Here is a 24,124-nt window from a genome sequence, read left to right as displayed (position 1 = left end):
TAACAGTACCGTTATATGGGGAGTGGGCGGGGTTGTCACCTGATTTTACCCCTTTTCAAAACGTCGATAGAGATGCTAAAACCATTTGTTCCCACTGAATTTTGTTATTATAGCTTCAATGATATAGGAGACATGCACATTAAACTTACTAGGAGGCGGGACCACACCCACTTTAAACAAAAAATTTAAATTGCAGATGCCCCTCCCTAATGTGATCCTGTATACCAAATAAGAGTCTTGTATCTTGTTGTGGAGCTTAGTTATGGCAATTTATTTGTTTTTGATTAATGGCGTTTTGTGGGCGTGGCAGTGGTCCGATTACGCCCATCTACAATACCAACCGTCTCACGGTACCAAGAAACATGTGTACCAAGTTTCATAAAGATATCTCAATTTTTACTCAAGTTACAGCTAACTCGATTAGTTTTAGGTGATACAAACAACCGTTAGGTGAACAAAACTATTATACTCTGTAGCAACAAGTTGGGAGAGTATAAAAAACGGCAAAAACCTGTTACAATAACGAAAATCATTATATGCAGTATATGAGAATTGGGGGTAGTATTGACCCGATTTTATAAACTTTTGCCAATACCACATACTATTAACATGCCATAGCTAATAAAATGCTTTCAGGGTTTCATTAAGGTACCTCACATACCATCACCAATTATATGGTGTAAAGTCAGACGGATGTTCGATTAGTAGTTATATGGGGCAAGGTCAAGTTTTCGCAGAATTTTATCCATTTTAGGTAAAAAGATACATTGTTATTAATAAAACAAGCTCTCTCGTTTTCAGTAAGATAACTAACATTGGCCAACAATACGGTATAAAGTCTCCCGGTCCCGGTTGACCCATTTTTGACATTCAGAGATATCTATTATCAGAAAATTATCCTTTCTGAATTTCATTTATATATTATACTAAGCGACCTCCGCTGCGCTCCGGGACGCTCGCTTCGCTCGCCCGCCTACGTCCGCCCCCCGCCGAGCGCGAGCTAGCTCGCTCTTATGTTAGTTGATTCTCGACAGCAGCAGAAAACTTTTATATATAATAGAGAGATGTCACACATTGACCGGTAAAGAGTCACGGGGGTCCACATATTCGGTACCTAGGGCCTTGAACAGCTTCGGTTGGATTTGGACAATTTTTGGTCATAAGGTGTTATGCTTTAAAGGCATTATTCGTGCAAAGCTATAGTTATTAATTTATCGCGCTTTTAGTAGTTTTTAGCAAAACCATTATATATGTGGGTGGGGTTATCATCCGATTTCACCTAATTTCACACTATCGCAAAAGAGGTTAAAAATGTTTGTCCTGTGCAAATTGAGGTGATATAGCTTTATTGATTTGGAAGATATATATATTAAACTTAATAGGGGGCGGTGCCACGCCCGCTTTTTAAAGATTTTTAAATCACAGCTGCCGCTCTTTAATGTGATGCCTTGTGCCAACTAAGAGTTCTGTATCTTATTTTACAGCGTAGTTATGGCACTTTATACGTTTTCGATTAATCGCGTTTTGTGGGCGTTGCAGTAGTCCGATAATGCCCATCACGAACTCGTCCTTACTTTTATGACAATGAACATGTGTACCTAGTTTTATCAATTTATCTTAATTGCACAGATAGATGGACGAACGGACAGATAGATATCAGGATTTCAACTCGTCTCGTTATCCTGATTCTTTATATATATGAATATATCTATATATATATTCTCTAGCAACATGTTGCAAGAGTATAAAAATAAAAATAAAAATAAAAAGAAATAATGGCAAATATGCTATTTTTAGCAGCGAACTTCCCACAAGAATTCATTAATAATTTGTTTAAAAGTGAGCATAATCGTTGAGTAAAAATTACAGGTAATAACCAATTAGAAAAGTGTATGTTATTACAAAACTCAATTCTAGATAAGTTTCAATTTAATAAAAATCGTTTCGCAATATTCGACAATGAGTACATTCAATAAGATGTTTCCAAAATATACAGACAATGAAACAAATAAGTACAATTTACTTTTTACGCTCATTTCACTCTTAAACTTTAGTTTCTGTATCAGATGGTTCTTCCACAAGATACTCATGCTCAGAGTCTTCGGACTTTTTTAGTGAGTTGCTCTCAGTATCAACATCAGAAAATTCGTAACCATGACAAAAGTCTGTGCTAGATTCCTTTTCCGTGTCTTCAGAATCATTTTCGTTTTCAAGGCATTCACGTTTACGTGGACTCACAGTTTCGCTTTCGTCCTCCTCTGTTGCTACATCAAAATAGTTTGGTATGTGGTAAACGATATCCGAGTGGACCATACTATTAGGAAATTGCAACTGATGTTCGAAATCGCTGAGATAATAAACCATACCGTAAGCGTCCACCACATAGGTGGCCGTGTTACAGGCAGCCGTCCACTGAGGCACGTATTCGTGGAGATAAGCGCATGTATAGGGTGCGACATTTGGCATCACTTGCGGTATGCAATAACAACCAGGCCGATAATATTCAAATTCGTAGTCTTCAATGCTGGTGCATGGTACAATCGAATGCAAAAGCGCCATCGATATACGATTGGAGTTACGCTTTCTTGACATTTCATCCAATTTTATGATTTAAAAATCTAGGCTTCCAACGGTTCAGGTGACTCTATTGGCTCCAATTGATTGGCGATGTTGATGCAAATGCGTAAGTAAAAAATATGCACTTGAAATTGGCGCATCAAATAGAAATTCAAATAGATTTCCAATATCATCAAGTAAACGATACTAATTATATGTAAGTTTATATAAATACATATATATTTATAAAATAGATATTGGAATACAGTCAAATTATAATTGACAGAGATGAAAAAATTTTGAACTTGATTGCTACAAATTTTGATTTTTAAAAAACACGATGTTGAAACACAATTTATATCAAGTTGATATTCCTCGTAATTTCGTGTTTGTTTCAGTTTAGGATTCTACACAATCAACTTTTTGGTCGAATATTAACTTTCGAACACATTATTAAAAATTTTCGAATACGATTTATTGAAGTACTATCGAGTATTATTCAAGTTAGAAGTTATTTCAGTATAATTTTTATTTTGTATGTCATTAAAGTGAGAAACTAGCTTAGTAGAAATTATATATTTTATTATAGATAAGTAAAACCTACTTTCATTCTTATATATTACCACTTAGTGTATTTAACTGTAATACATAGAATGTTATATTATTCTTAATTATTTCGCGAATTATTTACAATATTTACACTACATATCAGGTATGAGCTTGAATGCTTAATTTAATTATTATTCATATTGATTTTTATACAAACTTCAGTTAAATTAATAAGCGTATTTGTCTTAGTTTTAATTATTTTTCATGGAATAAAGCATATTTATAAACTATGAGTTTTAACACCCGGAACATATTTTTCACACTACTACGCTCTCAGCACACAATTATCATCTTCTATGAAGTTTTCGGAATAAGTTTGAGAGTTTCTTTCAATGTCCGTATTGGTTGTGAACCGTTTATAAATCAAATAGCTTAGCCAAAATATCAGTGGTGGCATTGCTAACCCCAGAGGCATTAAAAATAGTAACCAGAATTCACTCGGATCGGTGTAAGCTTCCCCGTTAGCGCTGTAGTCTTCTACATATTCTTGTCGATTAACTTTTAAGTATGCTTCTCGTATTTTATAGCCATGAAAAGTGATAGCGGCACATGCATAGTAACCCTCATCTCTCAGACGCACTCCATTTAATATCAATTTGCTTAGAAACATATCGTCTCCAATGTATTTCTCACCAACTGTATGCAACAGCTCATAGGTATGTCCGTTATAATGGACAATGTGCGCATTAAGATGATTACTGTTGACACCCATATATTTCAAACCATTGGGAAGAGAAGCTGGAATGCGGCGAAACCACTTTATGGTGGGATGCACTTCACTTTGCACACGACACTGAAACACTACTTGGTCATTAATAACAGCCGTCTTATTTAATGGGTATGGATCTACGAATTTGGGTATAGCCGAACTAGAATCTGAAAGGAAAATTACTCATTGAAATTAATTTTTAACTATCTATAAATAGCTTAAGATCGTCTTAGGTAGGTACTCATTTTTGCTCACTTACTTCTGACATCAAGTTGATAAGTACGAACGAATTGAATATCAGGCCCATGCCCAGATTTGTACCTCAGCGGCACAACGGTACATTTATATAAGCCAGAATACTCCTCAGTGACATTGTGCAGCAACAAGTCCGATTGACAAAAGTTTTCTTCACAGGGTAATTGCATCCACTTATAACAAGTTTCGCCGGTGAACGTTTTTTCTCGACACTGTTGTAAAAATATACATTAATTTAAAAGGCAGATTTATATTATATAATGGTTAGTTTTGGTAGCACTTACCTTAAAAAACCAATAGATTTTTCTATCTGCGAGCTGTTCTTCATCCACTAATCCTTGAACACCACAGTGTAATCGAATGTCATAACCAGCCCGCTGATGTATGAATTCAGTAGATTCTTTAAATAATTTAAGAAATCGTTTTGCAACATCGTTATAATGATTTTTAGTGAAAGGACATAAAAAATAACATATTACTATTACAATTTTGCTTTGACGGCACAATGTATAATAAAGTTTTATATTTATTTATATTGTATATATTGTATGTGTATATATATTTAATCACCTGTATACTGACAATTTTTTTCATATCTATGCTTGAATTAATCAATTTAGCCAAAAAGGTTCACAACTGATATTTAACTCTACTAGGAAAATGTCCACTCGAAAACTTTCTTGCGACTCACATCTACAGTACGCAGTTTTTAAGCATATTGAATTTTGCTAATTTCAATTTTGCTAATTTCAATATGCTTAAAAATAATTTAAAAATTGCGTACTGTAGATGTGCCATTTTTACTACACGTATCCGTACAAAAATATGGACATAGCTTCGGGTAAATATTTCGAATATAATCAGATATCTCTTTAATACTTGTGATTGTTAAAAAGCTTTAGTCACGTACCTGTGTAGTCCAAATGTAATCCAAAAACCTCCGTCATTACCACAGACATAAATATCGCGTAGAGTTTTATCAGTTTTATAGCAGGACCCATTGCATTACTCTTTTCAGCATTACGAATAACTAAAATGTAATGAGATTTCCTTCTGTGTAGAAAATTTTACACGCAGTTAATAAGAAATTTGTAAACCTTGTTTTTAAAGTGAATAGCTTGAATGCAAATTTACAATTAATTACATGAAGCTGAAACGCCAAAACTATAACTCATACGTAGTAGTCATACAGAAAACACGCCTCCACAACATTATTACAATACCAAACCCTGCGGGAAATGCCTGCTACTATTTATTTAATTATGCTGTCTATTTATTTAATTATATTTTAAATGTATGGCCAACCAGAGAAACGGAAATAATAATAACGGATATACGAGCCTAGGTTAAAGCGAAGGGAATGTGGAAAATGGTCATTTTGGATATATGACGAAAAGCGTAAGTTTGTGACCTATTTCGTCAATTTCAGAGAATGCTTAAGAAAACATTTTTATTTCATTAAGATAATTTACACATTACCGACACATTAAGGTCAAAAATCAACATTATACTACGTACATACAAATGTATTGAGCTAAGGTAATGCCGATTTACCGAACCAGTTTTATCTTTTATATAAAAAATGGAAGAAAGTGCCGTTTTATCAATCAATTTATATGATGGTGAAATGGTTGTGGTGTTTTGCCACTTTTATCTTACCTCAGATCTTACTTAAATATTATCTGGGAAAAAAAACTAGAAAAAACTTTAACTTCGGCTGCCCCGAAGCTATAATGCCCTTCTCAGGTGCATCTCTTTTGCAACTGCATAACTTATAAAGTTACCAGCCAACATTTTGCATCCAACGGAATTTTGTTTTGTTTTTTTGATATAAACAACATTTAAGTCGAACTAAGATTACTTAATAAAGAAAAAATATCTGTATCTTGATTTTGATTGAAGATTGTTACATTGCCTTAGAAAATAATCTATGCCAGATTTCGTGAACATATCTTGTCAAATAAATAACATTTCCAAACAAGGACTTAAATTTGGTTGATCAGTTTGTATGTTAGCTGTCACAAATACTGAAGTGGTTCGATCTAAACAACATGCACCTATAACTAGAATATAAAAGTAATCAAGATAGGTATTTTATGAAAAGTTCTAAGATCGATAATTGTAATTAATGGAAACGAATAAAAGACTATACGAACTTCGCAACCTGCCTAGTATATCAACTAGCTTTTGGACTTACATCCAGCTGTTAGGTAAACAAGACTATTATACTCATTGCAATAAGTAACAATCGTATTAAAACACGCGCGAAACCTATCAGTCGAATTATCATACATACTACAAACCGTTAAGAATTCGATTTACTTATTTAAAAATAGTTTTTCTTTCTTTTGCACACAATGCTACGTATGCATGTAGCATAGCATAAACATTTTTTTAGCAAATCGCTAAACAAATTGTTTCATAAAGCTTAAATGATGCACATATTTATTTTATACTAGACACTTTGTTTATTTACTCAACTATTTATGTTTGTTGCTGAAAAAATAAAAACAAACATATTGAGTTAGAATATAATTTTCAAGATTCACATTCGTGTACAGGTAAAAATTGGTATAAAAGAAGGAAATTCAAACTCTGTAATGCTCCCATTAGAAAGAACACAGTTTTTGAAATAAGTTTTTTAATAAGATTATCATTTAATTTACGAGAAACTGTAACGCCATTCCTAATATTTTTGGAGTACAAGTATATTTCTCTTTGCCACATTCAAATAGGATTTGATGATTAGGTTATAAATAGGACCATTTCGAGCTGCACCTCTTTAATAATATAATTTCTGCTTATTTTGCACATTAAAATCGCATGGCGAATGTACATCGAGTTTAAACCAAACACTTTGTTTAATTAAGTTAAATAAGTTTCTCTAAACTTGCCACTATGGGAGCCAGTTAAGCAAAACTAAATATAATTTTTTAAGGTATATTTGACTATTCACTTTTAAATCACAAACAAATGCCACTGCATTAATAAAAGATTAAAACTTTATTATGAACAATTTGAAATTAAGTTTCTGCTCAATTCAAACCCTTCCGGGCGATATCAATTTCTATTTATTGAAGTACATAGAAAAGCACTTTATCTCACAATTGCTACACAGTTAATGCGGCGATAAATCAGAAAAATGAAAGTTAAAAAAATTTAGCCTACGAACCCAATCGGTGGCAAAGAACATTTAGCGCAAACAGTTTCGGTGCAGAAAGCACTTTATAGCTACCACATATACATATGTACGAGTACGTGTCTACTCACACTTAGGTAAGATGGTTATATTACAATTAAACAAAATAAATAATGAATTGATATTTATCAAGTTGACTGTAACATGAATTTAATAAATGCAACTATGGTAGATAACAGTTTGCAAAATATATATTTACATATGTACAGATATACATATGTTTGAATGCATGTACGAGAAAGTGGTGACTGAGGAAAAACTTATCGTATGCCTTGCTAGGTAGCTGGGGAACTATGCAATGTGACTGGGGTTCATTAACAAAGTTAATGCATATAGGTAGGTATATGTATATCTTTTTAGTTGTTATTCTACACGCAAACAAATGTTGAGATTCTGATAGAACAGCAAATAAAGTCGTAATCAGCACATACAGTAGAGTGTCAATAATGGCCTACACAATGAGTATAACATCTGCAACAGCTGCGACAACACTCGATTAGGATTTAAAAGAAATATTTTCAGTGATGTAGCAGCTTTGATACCCTACGCAAAGGGTTTGCTTAGTGTGGTGGTCTGCGATAGGAAAGAGTAAAATTGATAAGTACTGTTTTTCCGTTTAATATTTGAATGTTTGACTCGTATAATATATGACATGCATATATTTCTCTATTTTCATATATGTATAATATGTTGTTCGTTATTTGCCAAATTAAAAAATAATAATCTAAATTTAGCACACTACGAAACGGGCTTGTTAATAAAAAGGCATTACTTTAAAAGTTACAAGCTTATTACTCTCTTAAACAGTCTTTTGTTTGTAGTTATCGCCACTTCCCCAATTTTTCATAAACGTCAGGTCGTGCATTATTACAAATACAATTGTGGACGTCATACGTACATATGTACACGTAAAAATATTCAACCTCATGACTGCCAAAGTTATCATGACTATGTACAATGACTATAAGCGATATTTGATGGCTTATCAGTTTATTATCTAGCGAAGCGTTAGCCAACGAAACAATAACAACAAAATGAACGTGGTACAGTGGCTAATGCTAACATTGCAGCAGTGGCAATGGCTCTTATCTAAATAATGAAATTGAACTGTAGCCACGACAATTGCTAAATAACAAATTTAACCAAATTTATTGGAAGTCTTAAAAACTGAGTATTCCTAAAGTGCTGCATAAAGAACAAATATGTATATATATTGGTATATTCTCTATTTTTCATTCAAACTAAATGAAGAAAAATACATACATGTAAATGAATAAATAATTATTTAAAGTACTCCTGTACTAAACTACACGACTTGTACAAAAAAATGCAATGTAAAATATACGAAAACATGTATATAATATATATATGACATTATATAAATATTAGTTTTTATTTTTTTTTCATGTGCCACCAATATACTTTTATACATATCCGATAAATTCAAATTTCCGTTACGTACTAGACATATTAGAAGGAAGTACTAAGCATATCCAATTTTACAAAACCCGATACGCAGATGGCTGATAAAGTTTTAAAGGAAACTTTTTCACATATTAATTATATGCGAAGCTTCGTATCAACTGTTATCCATCTTTTGAACAGGACAGGCGCCTAATATTAATACTTGTAAACTATGATTGTCATCTAGTTTATTTGAGCACATACAAATACATATATGTCACTATATATTATATATGTACGCATTCATGATCATTAAAAAACAGCTCTCGTAGTTATAAACAAAACTTGCATATATATTTAAAATAGTATATACAGGAAGTTGCTTACCTTGTTTTAAAGACTTTTTGATGAAAATATGTTCAATACACTTTACCAACTTTGTTATGAAAAATTTTTAAGGGCTTCATAATTTTTTAATTACAGCACTTAAATGCACATGTAAATTTGTTATCTTTGCATTTATACGAGTATTTTTTTATTATTTACTAAAATTTGCGTGCTTCTTTCATTCGTTATGGTACAATTATTTTAAATATGCACATATTTTATTAACTTTTTGTCAAATTTCGCTATATTATATTCACTTTTAATGAATGCGTTATTTAAATATGTTTTTCGCGTATTTTCCGGTATTTTGATAAGGAAGTTGCTTTTTGTTATCCAATTATGAGCCACGAACATACCGACTTTAACGAACGGCTTCTTCTGCAGTCGTTTGCGTACTGTGAACGGCAAATAAAATCGTTCTCTATTTTAATACTCTCACAATATGTGGCACAGAGTAGAATAGTTTTGTCGCCTAACGGTTCAGATTAACAAAATGGGTGTAATTCTAAAGGTGCTGTAACTCGCAAAATCAAAAAAAAAAACAGTAAATTCTGTTATGAGAAAGAAAGAAATTGTGATCTTATGGATCAGATAAAACTTTTACGAAAACTCACATATCACATAAACTATTTTGGCCATTTGAACCAAACTCGATTCAAATGAAAATGAAATCTGAATACAACCAAAGGCATTTCCCACACAACGCGATTTTGAATACATTTCACTACTTACACAAAAATACTAAAAACCTGTGAAATACGAATCGATTCCTAGCCTTTATACACCGTATATAATGTTTTATACGGCCTATAAAGGTATATACTTAAGTATTAGTGAGCAGGCTTTCTTAACTATAATGAGAGTGATATTGGTTCATACCTTTAAAGTAGATATTTCGGATAGTGAGGATGGTTCCTACTATAGATATATAGACTCTATAGGAGAAGTTTACATTATTTGTGTAACAAATTTTTGCAGATATCTCGAAATAGTACTCACAACTTAAACTCTTACAAATTGCAAGCGTATGTTCAGCAGCACCCGAATTCAGTCTTTCCTATTTATTTAATTTTTTTACTCTATTTTTATTCATTGATATGGATAAGAACGATAGTAAAAAATATGCCATAGTAATAGTAATACGTATGCAAGTATACATTTTTTATTGCAATTAAATTGTGTATATCGCGTTAACCTTTTTCATCGTGGGGCATTACTTTCACCTAAATCTTAGATATTTTAAAAATATACATACTTTTAACTATATGCTATAGTAGTCCGATCTGATCAATTTCCTCGGAGATTGCACCGTTGACTGGACAATAATCCATGCGTATCTCTGCTAATAAAGAATTTTTCCATACGAGGACATGATTTTGATCGTTCAGTTTGTATGGCAGCTATATGCTATAGTCTGCTGCTTCTCGGGGAGGAAAGAACGTGTAGGACTAGTTCGCGAATATACAGACAGATGGAGGGGCAGACAGACGGACATGTCTAAATCGACTCAGTTCTTCACGCTGAACATTTATAGATATACATATGTATATATATATATATATATATATATATATATTAGAGAAGGTAAAAAAAATATATTTTTTTTTATACTATGTCCTTAGACACCTCTAAGAAAGGTTCTCTAAATAAAGGTTCTTAGACACCTCTAAGTTATTATTTTGGACGATCTCCTGTGTTTGTCCATACCATCAGATCGCAAAAGAAATTGTGACTATTACATTTCTTCAGTATTATTTTTTAACAAAAAAATTCTAACTCTTTGAACTTGTAACTCTTGTAACTGTAAACAGCTAAGTGATATGAATTCTATAGAATTCTGCCACTGTAACAACAACAACAACTATGTTACTTGAGGAATATGTGCAAAGTGTGTTAAAATATTTTTTATAATATATACACATAAATTATTGAAAAAATTCACTTGTCGCTCACGTATTTGTAATCTTCGCGTAAAAATGAAACAGTTTAATTTCAAATTTCATTAAACTATACATTTACCAAACAATATTCGTTCTTTTGACTTTTGATATTTTATAGGTCTACCTCTCTCAGGGTATAAAAAAATATATATCGCATTGAAATTTCTAAAATAATACATTTTGTCTTTTAAAAAGAACGTAGAATATGGCAGCTTTATTTTTATACCATTAAAGCTGACGCCATGGCAGCACTAAAAGTTCACTCAAATCTGGCAACAGATTTCGTTGCAGTGAAAATTTATCAAGTTGTGCATAAATACAAAACGAATCAATTGTAATCATTTATTTAGAAAAATGGATAAACGTTCTAAGGAAGCGTTACGGCGCTATAAAAAGTCTAGACAACAATCTAGTTCTGACAGCTCGAGTAGCTCTGATTCTGATTCATCAGGAAGTTCGTACTCGAGTTCAGATAGTGAACGACATCGTCGGAAAAAGGCTCGTCAGGCAACCGGTGGCGCATCTCGTCGTTCCAGTAGCTCATCTACCGAGGAACGAAGAAAGCGAGAGAAACGTGAGCATTGTCAGAAAAAACTCGAAGCAAAGCGCATTCATCTCAAACGTAAATTAAAAGAAGCTAAATTGAAGAAAAGAGCAGCGGCGGCAGCTGCAGCTTTAAGTGGCCACATTGGTCATAGGTCACTTTCTCCTACTACTCAAGCAAAGTTGAAAAAACTTGCTGAACGCAAACATCAACGTGCAGCAAGTAAGGAAAGACGCGAACGTGAGAAACATCGCGCTGCGATCGCTAGGGAAAGGGAAAGAGAGCGCGAACACCACCGCACAGGTTCTCGGTCACCTACAAAAATTACAAAAATACGTATTCACCAAGATGTCAAACGTCAGAAAAGTCCCCCTCGTATGCATCACACAATGATGTCACGTGAAAAGATCATTATTCAAACTCGGACACGGGAGCGTACACCTTCTCCAACAGTGGAACGTCGCCATGAACACAAAATACGGCATGAAGAATTGGTAAGGGAACGTGAAAGGCGCGAGCGTGATCGAGACCGTGCTGAACGTGAAGCGGCACGAGATAAAGAACGAGCTGAAGCATTGGCGCGTTGTCAAGAGCGACAGCGAGAAAGAGAACGTTTGGCTAGAGAAAAACTTAGGCGCGAGGAAGAGGAAAAAAAATATGGTGGAATTGGTAGTGAACGTGGAGAGCGATTATTGCCACGACCAGCAGAAAGGGAATTGGCTATAGCAGCATCTCGAGGTTACAATAGTCGAGAGCGTTCTTTAGAAGCTATTGAAAGAACACGGCATATGTCAAAACGTGATTTAGATGTTTATGAACGAGAACGGGAATATATGGAGGCTGAAAGACGTAACCTAATTAATCGTGAAGATATTCGACGTGATCGTGAATATATGCCTACCCGACGTCGTGAATTGAGTCCAGTCGGTGAGCATTACTCTGCACGATTGAGAGATCCCCATGAAGTGTACCCAGATGAAAGTCGAGAAAGGTTTGTATCTTGATAAGGGTTTTTACTGTGTTATATTTTTCTGATAAAAATGTAATTTCTAAAGGACTTATAATCGTGCATATATTGAAGAAGGGCATCATGGACGAGAACGAGAAGCCCCTTGGACTCGTGAATTGCGTGAACGGGAGTTACTTGACATACGCGATGTGCGTGAACCACGTGATACACGAGATCCACGCGATTTCCGAGACCTGAATAGTGAACTTATATATCCTGATGAAAGAGAACGCCTGATTCGCAATCGAGAGCGTGTTCGTGAGGAATGGAAGGGCGATTGGGATGTAGGTAGGGAACAAGAATGGAATGACACACCACCAATAACTGGGCGCGGAGGTTTTATAGGTGGACCTAAAAGAAATACTACCTTAATCGGTGGCGCACCTAATCCAGGTCCATCAAAAATAGCAACACGGGAACAGAGGGCCCCGTCAGAGCCCGATTGGGATGCTGTTGAAGTGCAGAAGAGTACAGGAACTAATATAAATAAAATAGAGCCTCCACTCATACGTGATGGATCCAGTTTTGGTATAGGCTCCGGACAACGGGATACATGGGTTGCGAATGATCATCATGACATGCCACCTCAAAGAGAAAAGCCTATTCCACCACCACGTACTGAAGGTGTAGATCGACGTTGGCAAAATGATTGGCGGGAAGAAGAAGATGCGATGCAACGTGTTGCATCTGTAAATAGTGGTGGTAATATTCCACCATCCATGCATCACCATCGAAGCGAGCGTGGTGGCAGAAATTTTCGAAGAGGGGGTGGCACCGGAGGACCAGATCATGGAGATCGTAATGGACAAGGGCTTCGAACTCACCCACCACCATTAATGACATTACCCGTGCAACCCCCTGCAACAGGTTTTCTTGGGGGAAATCCTCGCTTTCCCAATAAAAGTAAAATGACTTACACAAATCCAAACATAATCAAAAAGCAACATGCTGCTATAGCCGCCGCTAAAGCTGCACAAGCAAGCGCTGTAGCAGCTGCAAGCACAGCAGTAGCAGCTGCCAAAGCTGCTGCTCAAAGCGCTGCAAATGCTACGACCAATCCAAGTATACTAGGACAGGCCAGCAACTTGATACGTCAGCAACATGAACAGTTTATCAATGATGACAAGCCGGAAGCCGGAGAGATTTTACACGATGCTGATAGTATCAAAAACTTGGATATAGGAGCCCCAACTAAAAAGGTCGATAATTTCTTAGCGCTGGGAAATAATGCAGTAGGTGATGATAGAGCGGCCGGTGAACTAAGTGAAATTAGTGATAGTGATGATGACATTCTTAATAAAGGAGATAAAAAATCTAGAACTGAAACAGATGAGGATTCCACAATAAAAGTTGATGGTATTTCCGAACAAGAGGATTTGACACGCAGTAACGATGATACAGGAATTGTGGATGAGAAACATGAAGATGACGAAATTCTTGATTTCGAAGAAATTTCAGATGGAGAGTTGGAGGAAGATTCGCGTAACAAAGGTATGTGTAATATATAATGCTGACAATTACAAACAAAAAATATTTATTTTCAGGCGTTGGAGATGCTCTTGGTGTTGACTGGGCCTCACTAATTGCGGAGACAAAACTTCAAGCAGAAAATGCGGTTCCCGGAGCTAATGAACAACCAACAACAGCAAAGCAAAAGTGGCAACCGCACCGTATAATTCTTGACATGGGAATATCATTGTGTATGGCAGGCGAGGATTACGCCAAGAAACTGTTATCTGAATCGAGACAAAAATTAGACGAGGAATTAAAAGAAATAAGCCAAAAGGTTACACTAGAAAGAAATACAGTGTCAGTTACAAAAGAGAATGATGAAAGTAAGAACAATACTTTGGAACATGTCATTGATACCAAAGAAAATGTCGATGTTAAAATGGAGCCGATCAACGATAAGCCAGTAGATGAAATGGATGATGAAGCTTCATTCAATTTTGACAGTTTACAACCACTTGCTTGCCTGCAAGTAGGTGAACGTAAACAGCGCCTGGAACGGCAAATGTTAATATCAAATGCATGTGGCACTCATAGTCGAGCTTTGAGCGCTCGGCAAGACTTAAAATTAAGAAGGCAACTATGCAATTTACCAGCACGCGATTGTGATTTATCCAAGCCGCCACCTATAAATGCTAAAATAAAATCACTGGCTCTAGCAGCATTTCAACGGACATTAGAAGTAAAATAAGAACTCAAATTTGTCAACAATTATAAGTATATACATACATGTACTATGTTTTTTGGCGTTAAAATAAAGCTATTTACGAAAATTAATTTGTATACATATGCATAACAAAATTTAAGGCGGTTCAAATCAAAACTATAATGAAATAAGTCTCCAAAACACATACATACATATTTGTTGTCTCTTAAAATATTTATTACAATTTGTATGTATATTGTTTCATCATATATTTTTTGATTTAAAAATGTTCAGCTCCGTGGTTTGTTCAGCCAATAAGTCGAGGAAAATTTCCATTTTTAAATTGCACATATTGTTCTCCTCTTCAAGAGTTTTTATGCGTCGATTCAAACGTGTTACGTCATCGGCATCTGTTTTGCGAGTAGAATGTATCCATATTCCGTCAGCAAAACGTAACTCTTTGCTACCTAAATTAAGTGAAATACTTTTGAATTCATCTAAATCCTCACTAATAGCAGGACAACCGGTATTACAGCGTGCCGCGCGGGGCGGTATTGGCTTTGATTCATATTTCTTCGTAAAAAGCGGCATTGTTTTAAAACTAATTTGCACTATACACATACATATTTATGTGTGTATGTTTACAGAATACTAATATAATTAAAATTTAATATCACAAAGGCCTGTTGCCATAACAACCTTGTATTTAGGAAACACAAAACGCTCACAATATTTGGGGGTTACTTAAATTTGCTTTCGTATGGTTGACAAAGGATTAGGTGGCATGAAATTGAGTAGAGCGCACCGAGTAATATGTGTATTTGTAAATTTCTAACTACCAATTCAAGAGTAAATAAAAGAAATGTGCATGATAACAGAGTTCAAATATGTCGGAAAAAGAAAACAAAACCGCATCATCGGACCATTACGTGTAAGCAATGTTCAAATTTATTAATTGCACAAAAATTCTCAAATGAAATACTTTTTTATAAGTGTCACAAAAACTCTTTTAGACAATTAGATGAAATCAAGAGAACCTGTGAAAACTTAATCAGTTCAACACAGACTGACTTGGAACTTTTTACGGTATGTCAAACGAATCACCTCTATAATTTATTATCCAATACATTTGTGCGTTTTATTAAGTTTCTTTTATTTTTAACTATAAAAACCTGTCAAAACTGTGTAATTGACTTTCAAATACAGCATGAGCAGCTCCATTTAAGGAATCAAATAGAGGATATATTAGCTGAAAATAAAACAATAGACAAGAAACTGGAAGCTCTTAAAACCACAACTGTCCAGATTACCGGAGAATCCAGGGATGATGCCACGAGGGAAAAATTTACAAACGATGCATTACTGAATATTAAAAAACAAATAGATTCTCTGGAAGCGGTGAGTTAAATTTTCAAAGGCATCATATCTAAAGAAGCCTGTTTAAAAATTTAAATATAATTATCGTTTTAGGAAAACAATGAATTGAGATCTCTAAATAAGAGCTCACGGAAAAGAATACAAATTCTCGAAAGTGAAATTCAAAATTATAGAAATTATTTATGTGAATCGAAAACCGTTGCTGAGGTAAAGTAAGAAGTTTATAATATGTATATATTTCTAAAGTAACGGATATGTGCAACTTTGTAGCAACTATTTTATACTTGGTTGATAGTTTTCGTCAACATGATGCTGCTTAAATAAATTATTCTCGCAATTTTTATACAAAAATATGTATGAACATTGTGTTATATTACAGACAAAGCAAAAGTATGAGACTGCTATGTTAGTGCTGGAAAATACCATTCAAACACAGAAGACGCAAATTACAAAACAAACACAAGTCATCGAAAATCTATTCCAGCAAAAGGATCAGTTGAATAAACATATTAAAAAACTCGAACAAGGTATGTTGACCAATTTGTTTTGAAACTGTATAAATACACATGAGTATTTCGACACATGTTGTCGTATAATATAATACAATATCGTCGTAATGTTATAAAATATTTATATATATTTTGGTTTCAAAATTAAAAAAATTGTTTTTATTGAAATTGTAATAACTTTTTATTAACAAAAATTGATTTTAATTAGAAAAGGAAAGTTTAAACAATGCGACTACAACAGCTACAATCGAAAAACTTAAAGTAAAACTTAATGAGTCAACACGTCAAACGAAAGAGCTTCAATTATCTCTAAAAATGGCGAAAAGTGTAATCGAAGAACGTTATGAGCGTGAAAAATGTGCCCTACAAAAGGTACAAGAAGCGTTATCAATAGCTGAAGCAGCGGTGGTGGACAAGGAAGATGCACAGAAGCGGGAGCAAGTTGTTAAAGAGGAATGCGATAATTTGGCATCTACGATCGGCCAAGTAATGGACGAAGCAGCGAAAAAAGTAGACCAGGATATGGATGAATTGCGGAGGAAGTTTAGTGAAAAGGAGCGTAGCCTTTTGGAATTTCAGTTGCATGTAAGTTATTAATTTAAAAACAAATTATAAAAATGATTATTTATAACGCAACCGTTAAGCAGATGAAGGAAGAAATAAAAAAGCAAAAGAAGTTCAACCAAATACTGGAGACACGTTGTAACAGATTTCAACAAAAGTACAAAGACAGTATGAAGGAAGTTGAAAATTTAACACAACAGTTGGAAAGCGCAGTTAAAGCGTTGGTATGTAAAGTCTATATTTAAATTCAAAAACACGTTATTAGAAAAAAATTTTTTTCTTAAAGGTTGAAATGGAGAATAAGATAAGCAAACAAGAAAGTCTACAAAAAATATTAATGAAGTAAGTTATGATTATATTGTTAAAGAACTTAATAATTTTTTTAATGCAGGCGTGCTGAAGAAAAGGAAGATGTAATTCAAAATTATATTAAAACGAACACGAGGTTGAAAGAGGAGTAAGCATATACAATTAATGATATACCTAGTTATATAGTTGCACGTAAGACATTTTTTTTTTTAGTTTACAGTAGTATTTAGAGTTGTCAGTTAAATATCGCATTTAATTACAAATCAGATTACACATAGCTGTGACTTTAAATTATTATACCCTGAACAAGGTATATTATGATGCACATATATGTATAAATGATCAGCGTGACGACCCGAGTTGATTAAGCCATGCCCGTCTTTGTCTGTCTGTATACACGCGAACTAGTTCCTCAGTTTTTGTGATATCGTCACGAAATTACATACTTCCGCTTTTTCCAATAGGAACACTATAGCATATATCTGCCATACAAATTTAACGGTCAACATTAAATTCTGCCATAGATAGATTAATATAAGGCCATACAAATTGAACAACAAAAATCAAGCTCTAGTAAGGAAAACTTTTTTATTTGACAAAATATCTTCATGAAATTCTGCATGGATTATTGTATAAGGCAATGCTACTATATCCGAATAAATTGTTTACATCAGACCACTATAATATTCAGCTGTGTATTTGTGAAGGGTATTACAGCTTCCGTGCAACCAAAGTTACCGTTTTTTCTTTTAAGTCAGTTTTTTCAATTTCAAGTTGAATCGTTGTTTGCGAATTAGAATATATAAAGATCTGTAAATGTCGTTATTATACAGAAATATTTATTTTTACAGATACAAAAATACGCTCTCGGACATAACAAAAAAATTTGAAATGGAAATTTATTATCTACAAAATGAAAATGCTAGACTCAGGACTAAATAACATTTAAATTCAGAGGATAAATAATATTTATTGCAAATTATGAATAAAACGTATAAAAATTTATATTTAATTATATGTATTATTTTATATGAAATGACAATATTTTTAAGCATTACAAATTTTTAAGCGAACTAACAAGAACTGTATATATTTTATATTTGTATATACATATGTACGAGTACGTACATATTCATTAATGTGTAAAATATACGCGAATACCTAAATTTAATGATTATGAAATATACATTTATGATCAATAAATGAAGATAAATATTTAAATGGATTGTTTATAACGTCCCGGAAATAAACTTGGAAACCAATAGCTCAAACGACTATTTTCCTCATCTTGCTCGTCTACCCAGCATAAACCTTCACTTACTGCTTTATCAAGCGATTGCTTTGCGCGGAATTCACTCCACCTATAACGAAAATTTCCACTTAAAAAATGTTTCACAGAAAAATCATTTATTTCCTACTCCAGTTGCTCAGTTAGCATTTTCAGTGTTACGTAACCCTTTTCTGTATTGGAAGCAGCCGTTAGGATTTTAGTTTCATCCATACTCAGTTCACCAGGTATCGATTGCACCATGTATTTTCCCTTACCCACTTTATATACCACAAATCTAACAAATTCTGTGTAAGTTTAGTAACTACAAAAAAATTTTAAATCCTTACCCATTCCCAAAGATACTTAATTTTTTTGCTGCCATCAAAATGTCTTCGTTCGTGATCTCTTGATGTACTGCACTCTGACCTCGAGCAGCTATAAGCCGCCTACGCAGTTCATTTAATTCCATTAATCCACCTTCAAATAGTTTGGTTAATTAATGTTCAAACTAATTTGTAAAATGTAGTATCAACATTTTTTTTTCAGTTCAAAATTATAAATATTCACAATTAAATATTCTGACGAATTAGCTTTCGCCAATTATTGTAACAGTAAACGTTTCAGGCAAACCACATGAATACCCTGAAGATTTCGTTCCTACGACAGTCGGGTCTACGTAACCGGAACGGACTCGGATTTTTATCCGTCCAAGGACTGTCAACTATAACAACAACAATACCCTGAGGATTAATTAACTCAATACTGTCTCAACTTTTTTCTTCAACAACACAAATTAAAAAAAGATAAATAAAGTATAATTACATTTAAAAACGATTATAGCAATAATCACTTTTTTTTAGTTGATCGAAGAAAATAAAGCGGCAATTTAATTTTAAACATGTTTTCTCCGTGGAGTTTTTCCTCTAAATGCGTGAATTTTTCCATTCTCTGAATTGTTGCTGTTTTTATAATGTTACTATATTTACCAGTTTTATGATTAGCTGCCAAACACACCTCGACGACCTGCACGCTTAACTCGTAATAAAAGTCGCCCATTCCAAGTACGCTCCAAAAGCCTTTGCCTGTAGCAAGAGGATCCACACCTATTGCTGCGCACATTTCCTGGAATTGTTTACGAAACTGGGAATTCTTGCGAATGTCTGTCTTGTGCTTTACAGCAAATTCCTCCAGTTTTAAACGAAAAACTTCCATTTGCTTGGACATTTGTTCAAATTGTGATTCCTGTAAGTCACTGCCTTTGTCTTTATATTTCTCAGCAGCCAATTGCTGCTGTTGTATGGCTCCTAGTCCAGCTCTTCGACGCATTTTTGATTTTTTAACTTGGTTATTATAAATCAAATTGATGTATGGTACTATATATGTATAATTACAAATAAAACTAATTTAAATTATGTCCATGTAACCAAATGCAGGAAACAGCTGTTTGAACATTACCAAGTTGCCACTATATTGCAAAACGTATAATCTTGTTGCTATAATGGCGCGAATACCCACCATCGTAAAACTGCAAGATATCAACCTAAAACAAAGAAAAACGTTAACTTCGGCTGCACCGAATTTACAAAACTCTTTACAGGTGCAGTTTTTTCATTTCAGAGTATAAAAAGGTCTTTTTGAAAAGATCTTCTCTTTGTATAGAAGCTATACGATTTATTAGTCCGATGTGAAACTTTTTTTTACGGAAATTGTACCGTTGCCAAATTTTGTAAAGACATAATAATAAATAAATAAGTTTAATATACAAGACCATGTTTTAATCGTACAGTTTATATGATAGCTACATATATGCTACAGTGGTCCAATACCGGCGGTTTCGACAAATAAGCACGTCAATTCCCACAACAGCCGGTTCTGCGATACCGGAATTGACCCGGATTTTATCCGGCCAAGGGCTGTTATTTCGACGATCTAACCCTGTTTGGATCGGTAAGTTTTAGATTAAGTTTGTCGTCACTGGAGCAACGCCTAGCAGCAGGGTTGCTCCGTATCCTCCTGACCCGTGCTGGCATCGAGTCCAACCCGGGCCCCGAGGTATTCTACTGCTGCGTATGCGCAAAAAGGCTCCATCCAAATTCCACCTCGGTTAGGTGCAATACATGCAATGGATGGAGCCATCTTAAGACCTGCTCGGGCCTTAAGACACACAGGGAGTGGACCACGAGTTACGTGGCCCCATGCTGTCAACGCAATAATGCGACATCTGCCTCAACGGCCGTGCAACCTGCACCATGTTCGCGCACTGCGCTGCCACTCCAGTCGAGTGGCCAAAATAGGACCTCCACGGTCCTAAGGAGCTCACAAAGACAGCACAACTCCCAATCTGACCAACCCTCCCCCCCCCCCCCCCACCTTCATCCAGCTCCAATCCCCGTGCGAGAACCACACAGCAACTCCTGGTTCCTCGCACAGTCTGTTCCGTGTGTCAGACCATAATACGCCGGAATGTCACATCAGTCAAGTGCAATTCTTGTACTGGCTGGTGTCACTTTCTGTCGTGTTCTGGCCTGCGCACCACACGAGAGTGGAGTGCGTCGTATGTTGCCCCATGCTGTGGGAGTCTGCCCCCGCAATCACAAACAGTGGCGTCGCCAACCAACACCATAGTGCGACAACCGCCCATGCGGATAGCACAGCTGCAACAACCACCACCTACACGCACCCCACTCACCCCTAGGATCACGACTGGACACCCGCGACAAACGCGACTCTTACAATTCAACTGCAACGGACTCCAGAGCAAGATCGAGGAGATAGTTGCATTTATGAGCCGGGAGCGCGTAACGATAGCTGCGGTCCAAGAAACCAAGTTAAACAGCCGCTCAGATCTTCTGAGTTGTGCAGGTTTCAACGTTTTACGTAAGGATCGCGAGCGAGATAATGGTGGAGGCCTAGCCTTCATATTGCACAACACCGTGCAATATCGTCTAATAGAATGTCAGGGAATAGCTGTCCGGTCAGGCGATGTCGAGCTCGAAATATTTAATATATACATCCCCCCAGTTACATGTTGCCCAACAGGATATCACCCGAATATAAATGCGCTACTTCGTGGTGAAAACCGTCTGGTGCTAGGCGACTTTAACGCGCATCACGATCTTTGGCATTCCTGCCTGTCAAACGATCGTAGGGGGATGGAGCTGGCGGAACAGATAGACGATTCGACATTCTGCACAATGAATGACGAAGCCCCCACCAGAATTATGGGCACCTGTAATAGCTCGCCAGATATTACCATCGCTAGCGGTGGTCTGATAAATAGTATAACCTGGCGACCTATGCTAACTCTTGCATCAGACCATCTGCCCATAATTATCTCGATCGAGAAACCTCCTGACTTTATTTCTGTGGATAACCGCACCTATGTTAACTTTAACAAAGCTAACTGGGTCGGCTTCACAGAATTTACTGAGAGCACCTTCAACGCACTATCCATTCCTACGGACGTCATCGTTGGCGAGCGTCAATTCCGCAAGGTGATCGCTGCTGCTACAGCTCGCTTCATACCGGCTGGAAGAATAGCGGAACTCCGCCCTAATTTCCCAGCCGAAGCAGCTGTATTAGCAAATGAGCGCGACACCTTACGCCATGCCGATCCCTGTGATCCCCGAATAAGGGATCTCAATTTGGAGATTCGGCAAATGGTAAACCATCATAAGCGGACAAAATGGATAGAGCACCTGAAGTCCTGCAACCTCTCCACCGGTGTGAGTAAGCTTTGGACTACTGTCAAGGCCCTGTCAAATCCGAGGAAACATGACGATCGGGTTGAAATCCAATTCGATGGCCATGCCTCCTCGGACCCGAAGAAGTGCGCGAGCTACTTTAGCCGGCAGTTTATACTGCACCCTTCGACCGACAAGGCCAAACGATGTGTTACCCGACGGTTGCGCAAAATGCCAAAAGACTGCGCACCACTTACTTTCACCGATGAGGAGGTTCAGAATGTCATCAAAAGGGCGAAATCGTCCAAATCCATCGGCCCTGACGGAATAAACATGCTGATGATAAAACATCTAGGCCCAACGGGAGTAAACTACCTCACCAAGGTCCTCAACCTGTCGATATCCACTCTTCAAATACCCGATGTGTGGAAAGTCGGAAGAGTGGTCCCACAACTGAAACCTGGGAAACCCGCCAACAAAGGGGAGTCTTATCGCCCGATAACTCTCCTTTCCCCAGTAGTGAAGACACTTGAGGCCTTGTTACTCCCGTCATTCACCCACCACCTGAGCCTAGCAGACCATCAGCATGGTTTCCGTAAAGTGCACAGTACCACCACAGCACTTAGCGTCATAAACGCCCAGATAGTTCATGGCCTGAACCAGAAGCCACCCTGCGAGAGGACGATCCTCGTAGCGTTGGACTTGTCAAAAGCTTTTGACACAGTCAATCACGCAACGCTACTTGAGGACCTGGAACAATCAACGCTCCCTCCAGGGTTGAAGCGGTGGACCATGAACTACCTGAGCGGTCGACACTCATCCGTACTATTTCGAGGTCAAAACTCCAAACTCAGGAAAATTAAACAGGGGGTTCCGCAGGGCGGTGTCCTCTCCCCGCTACTGTTTAATTTCTACATTTCGAAACTCCCCCAGCCACCAGCGGGAATTTCAATGACCTCGTACGCAGATGACTGTACGATATTGACGTCGGGCAATGGAATCGATGGCATGTGTTCAAAAGTAAACGGCTACCTCTCCGATCTTTCTCGCTTCTTTTCTGCAAGGAACTTAACACTCTCCCCCACTAAATCCACAGCGACCATCTTCACCAATTGGACGAAGGAGTACAGACTGGACCTGAACATTTCAGTCGATGGCACAAAAATTCCGACAGTAAATAACCCTAAAATTTTAGGCGTCACTTTGGACAGTCTGTGCTCTTTCACTCCTCACACGACCGCGATAACTGCCAAAGTACAGAGCCGCAACAAAATCCTCAAGTCGCTTGCCGGCAGCTCATGGGGAAAGGACAAAGAAACGTTGTTGGCAACATACAAGGCAATCGGCCGGCCGGTCCTCAATTATGCAGCCGCAATATGGTCGCCTGGATGTAGTGACACGCAGAATAAGAAGCTCCAGACTTGTCAGAACACTGCACTCCGGACTATCACGGGGTGCCTCTTGATGTCCCCAATCGAACACCTACACAGTGAGGCCCGTATGCTTCCGGTTAAGGAACATAATGAGCTCCTCTCCAAGCAGTTTCTGCTGGGATGTTTTCGCAGAAACCACCCCTGCAGACGCCTGCTTGCAACGGAGCAGCCTCCTAGGAACATCAAGAGGTCCTTCCTTGACTACGTCGACA

At 36.4% G+C, this 24,124-nt stretch overlaps 5 protein-coding genes across 8 annotated transcripts; 2 read left to right on the top strand and 3 right to left on the bottom strand.

Moving 5' to 3' along the window:
- Positions 1 to 1,911: 1,911 nt before the first annotated feature.
- Positions 1,912 to 9,523, bottom strand: LOC106614557 (fibroblast growth factor receptor 3). 2 transcript variants are annotated; one of them, XM_036371135.2, is made up of 5 exons: positions 9,120 to 9,523; positions 5,040 to 5,182; positions 4,414 to 4,529; positions 4,134 to 4,341; positions 1,912 to 4,041 (listed from the first exon to the last, which is right to left on the bottom strand). In XM_036371135.2, the coding sequence occupies exons 2-5, from the start codon at positions 5,128 to 5,130 to the stop codon at positions 3,431 to 3,433; spliced, it is 1,026 nt and encodes a 341-aa protein (XP_036227028.2). In that variant the 5' UTR covers positions 5,131 to 5,182; positions 9,120 to 9,523; the 3' UTR covers positions 1,912 to 3,430. The 2 variants fall into 2 exon arrangements, with proteins under 2 accessions (XP_036227028.2, XP_036227021.2); XM_036371128.2 differs by having other exon boundaries at positions 5,040 to 5,159.
- A 1,752-nt stretch (positions 9,524 to 11,275) lies between these two features.
- On the top strand, positions 11,276 to 14,898 carry Flacc (Fl(2)d-associated complex component). The gene is made up of 3 exons (XM_036369667.2): positions 11,276 to 12,594; positions 12,659 to 14,103; positions 14,157 to 14,898. The coding sequence occupies exons 1-3, from the start codon at positions 11,414 to 11,416 to the stop codon at positions 14,810 to 14,812; spliced, it is 3,282 nt and encodes a 1,093-aa protein (XP_036225560.2). The 5' UTR covers positions 11,276 to 11,413; the 3' UTR covers positions 14,813 to 14,898.
- Positions 14,899 to 14,982: 84 nt separating this feature from the next.
- On the bottom strand, positions 14,983 to 15,494 carry Cby (beta catenin antagonist chibby). The gene has a single exon (XM_014230380.3). It carries the CDS (start codon positions 15,386 to 15,388, stop codon positions 15,032 to 15,034), a length of 357 nt encoding a protein of 118 aa, XP_014085855.1. The 5' UTR covers positions 15,389 to 15,494; the 3' UTR covers positions 14,983 to 15,031.
- A 25-nt stretch (positions 15,495 to 15,519) lies between these two features.
- On the top strand, positions 15,520 to 18,538 carry LOC106614574 (uncharacterized). 3 transcript variants are annotated; one of them, XM_070105752.1, is made up of 10 exons: positions 15,522 to 15,698; positions 15,761 to 15,853; positions 15,914 to 16,165; positions 16,238 to 16,351; positions 16,524 to 16,671; positions 16,862 to 17,238; positions 17,301 to 17,441; positions 17,504 to 17,559; positions 17,609 to 17,718; positions 18,378 to 18,538. In XM_070105752.1, the coding sequence occupies exons 1-9, from the start codon at positions 15,630 to 15,632 to the stop codon at positions 17,676 to 17,678; spliced, it is 1,320 nt and encodes a 439-aa protein (XP_069961853.1). In that variant the 5' UTR covers positions 15,522 to 15,629; the 3' UTR covers positions 17,679 to 17,718; positions 18,378 to 18,538. The 3 variants fall into 3 exon arrangements, with proteins under 3 accessions (XP_069961852.1, XP_069961853.1, XP_069961851.1); XM_070105750.1 differs by having other exon boundaries at positions 15,523 to 15,698; positions 17,609 to 17,674; XM_070105751.1 differs by lacking the exon at positions 17,609 to 17,718 and having other exon boundaries at positions 15,520 to 15,698.
- Positions 18,477 to 20,283, bottom strand: lsn (vacuolar-sorting protein SNF8). The gene is made up of 4 exons (XM_014230379.3): positions 19,783 to 20,283; positions 19,144 to 19,273; positions 18,945 to 19,091; positions 18,477 to 18,887 (listed from the first exon to the last, which is right to left on the bottom strand). Exons 1-4 carry the CDS (start codon positions 20,120 to 20,122, stop codon positions 18,743 to 18,745), a joined length of 762 nt encoding a protein of 253 aa, XP_014085854.1. The 5' UTR covers positions 20,123 to 20,283; the 3' UTR covers positions 18,477 to 18,742.
- Positions 20,284 to 24,124: the final 3,841 nt, after the last annotated feature.

The sequence above is a fragment of the Bactrocera oleae genome, chromosome 2, assembly GCF_042242935.1.
Source record: "Bactrocera oleae isolate idBacOlea1 chromosome 2, idBacOlea1, whole genome shotgun sequence".
Taxonomy (NCBI): Eukaryota; Metazoa; Arthropoda; class Insecta; order Diptera; family Tephritidae; genus Bactrocera; species Bactrocera oleae.
Note: the sequence above shows the minus strand (reverse complement) of the source record. Positions and strands in the feature narration are given on the sequence as shown.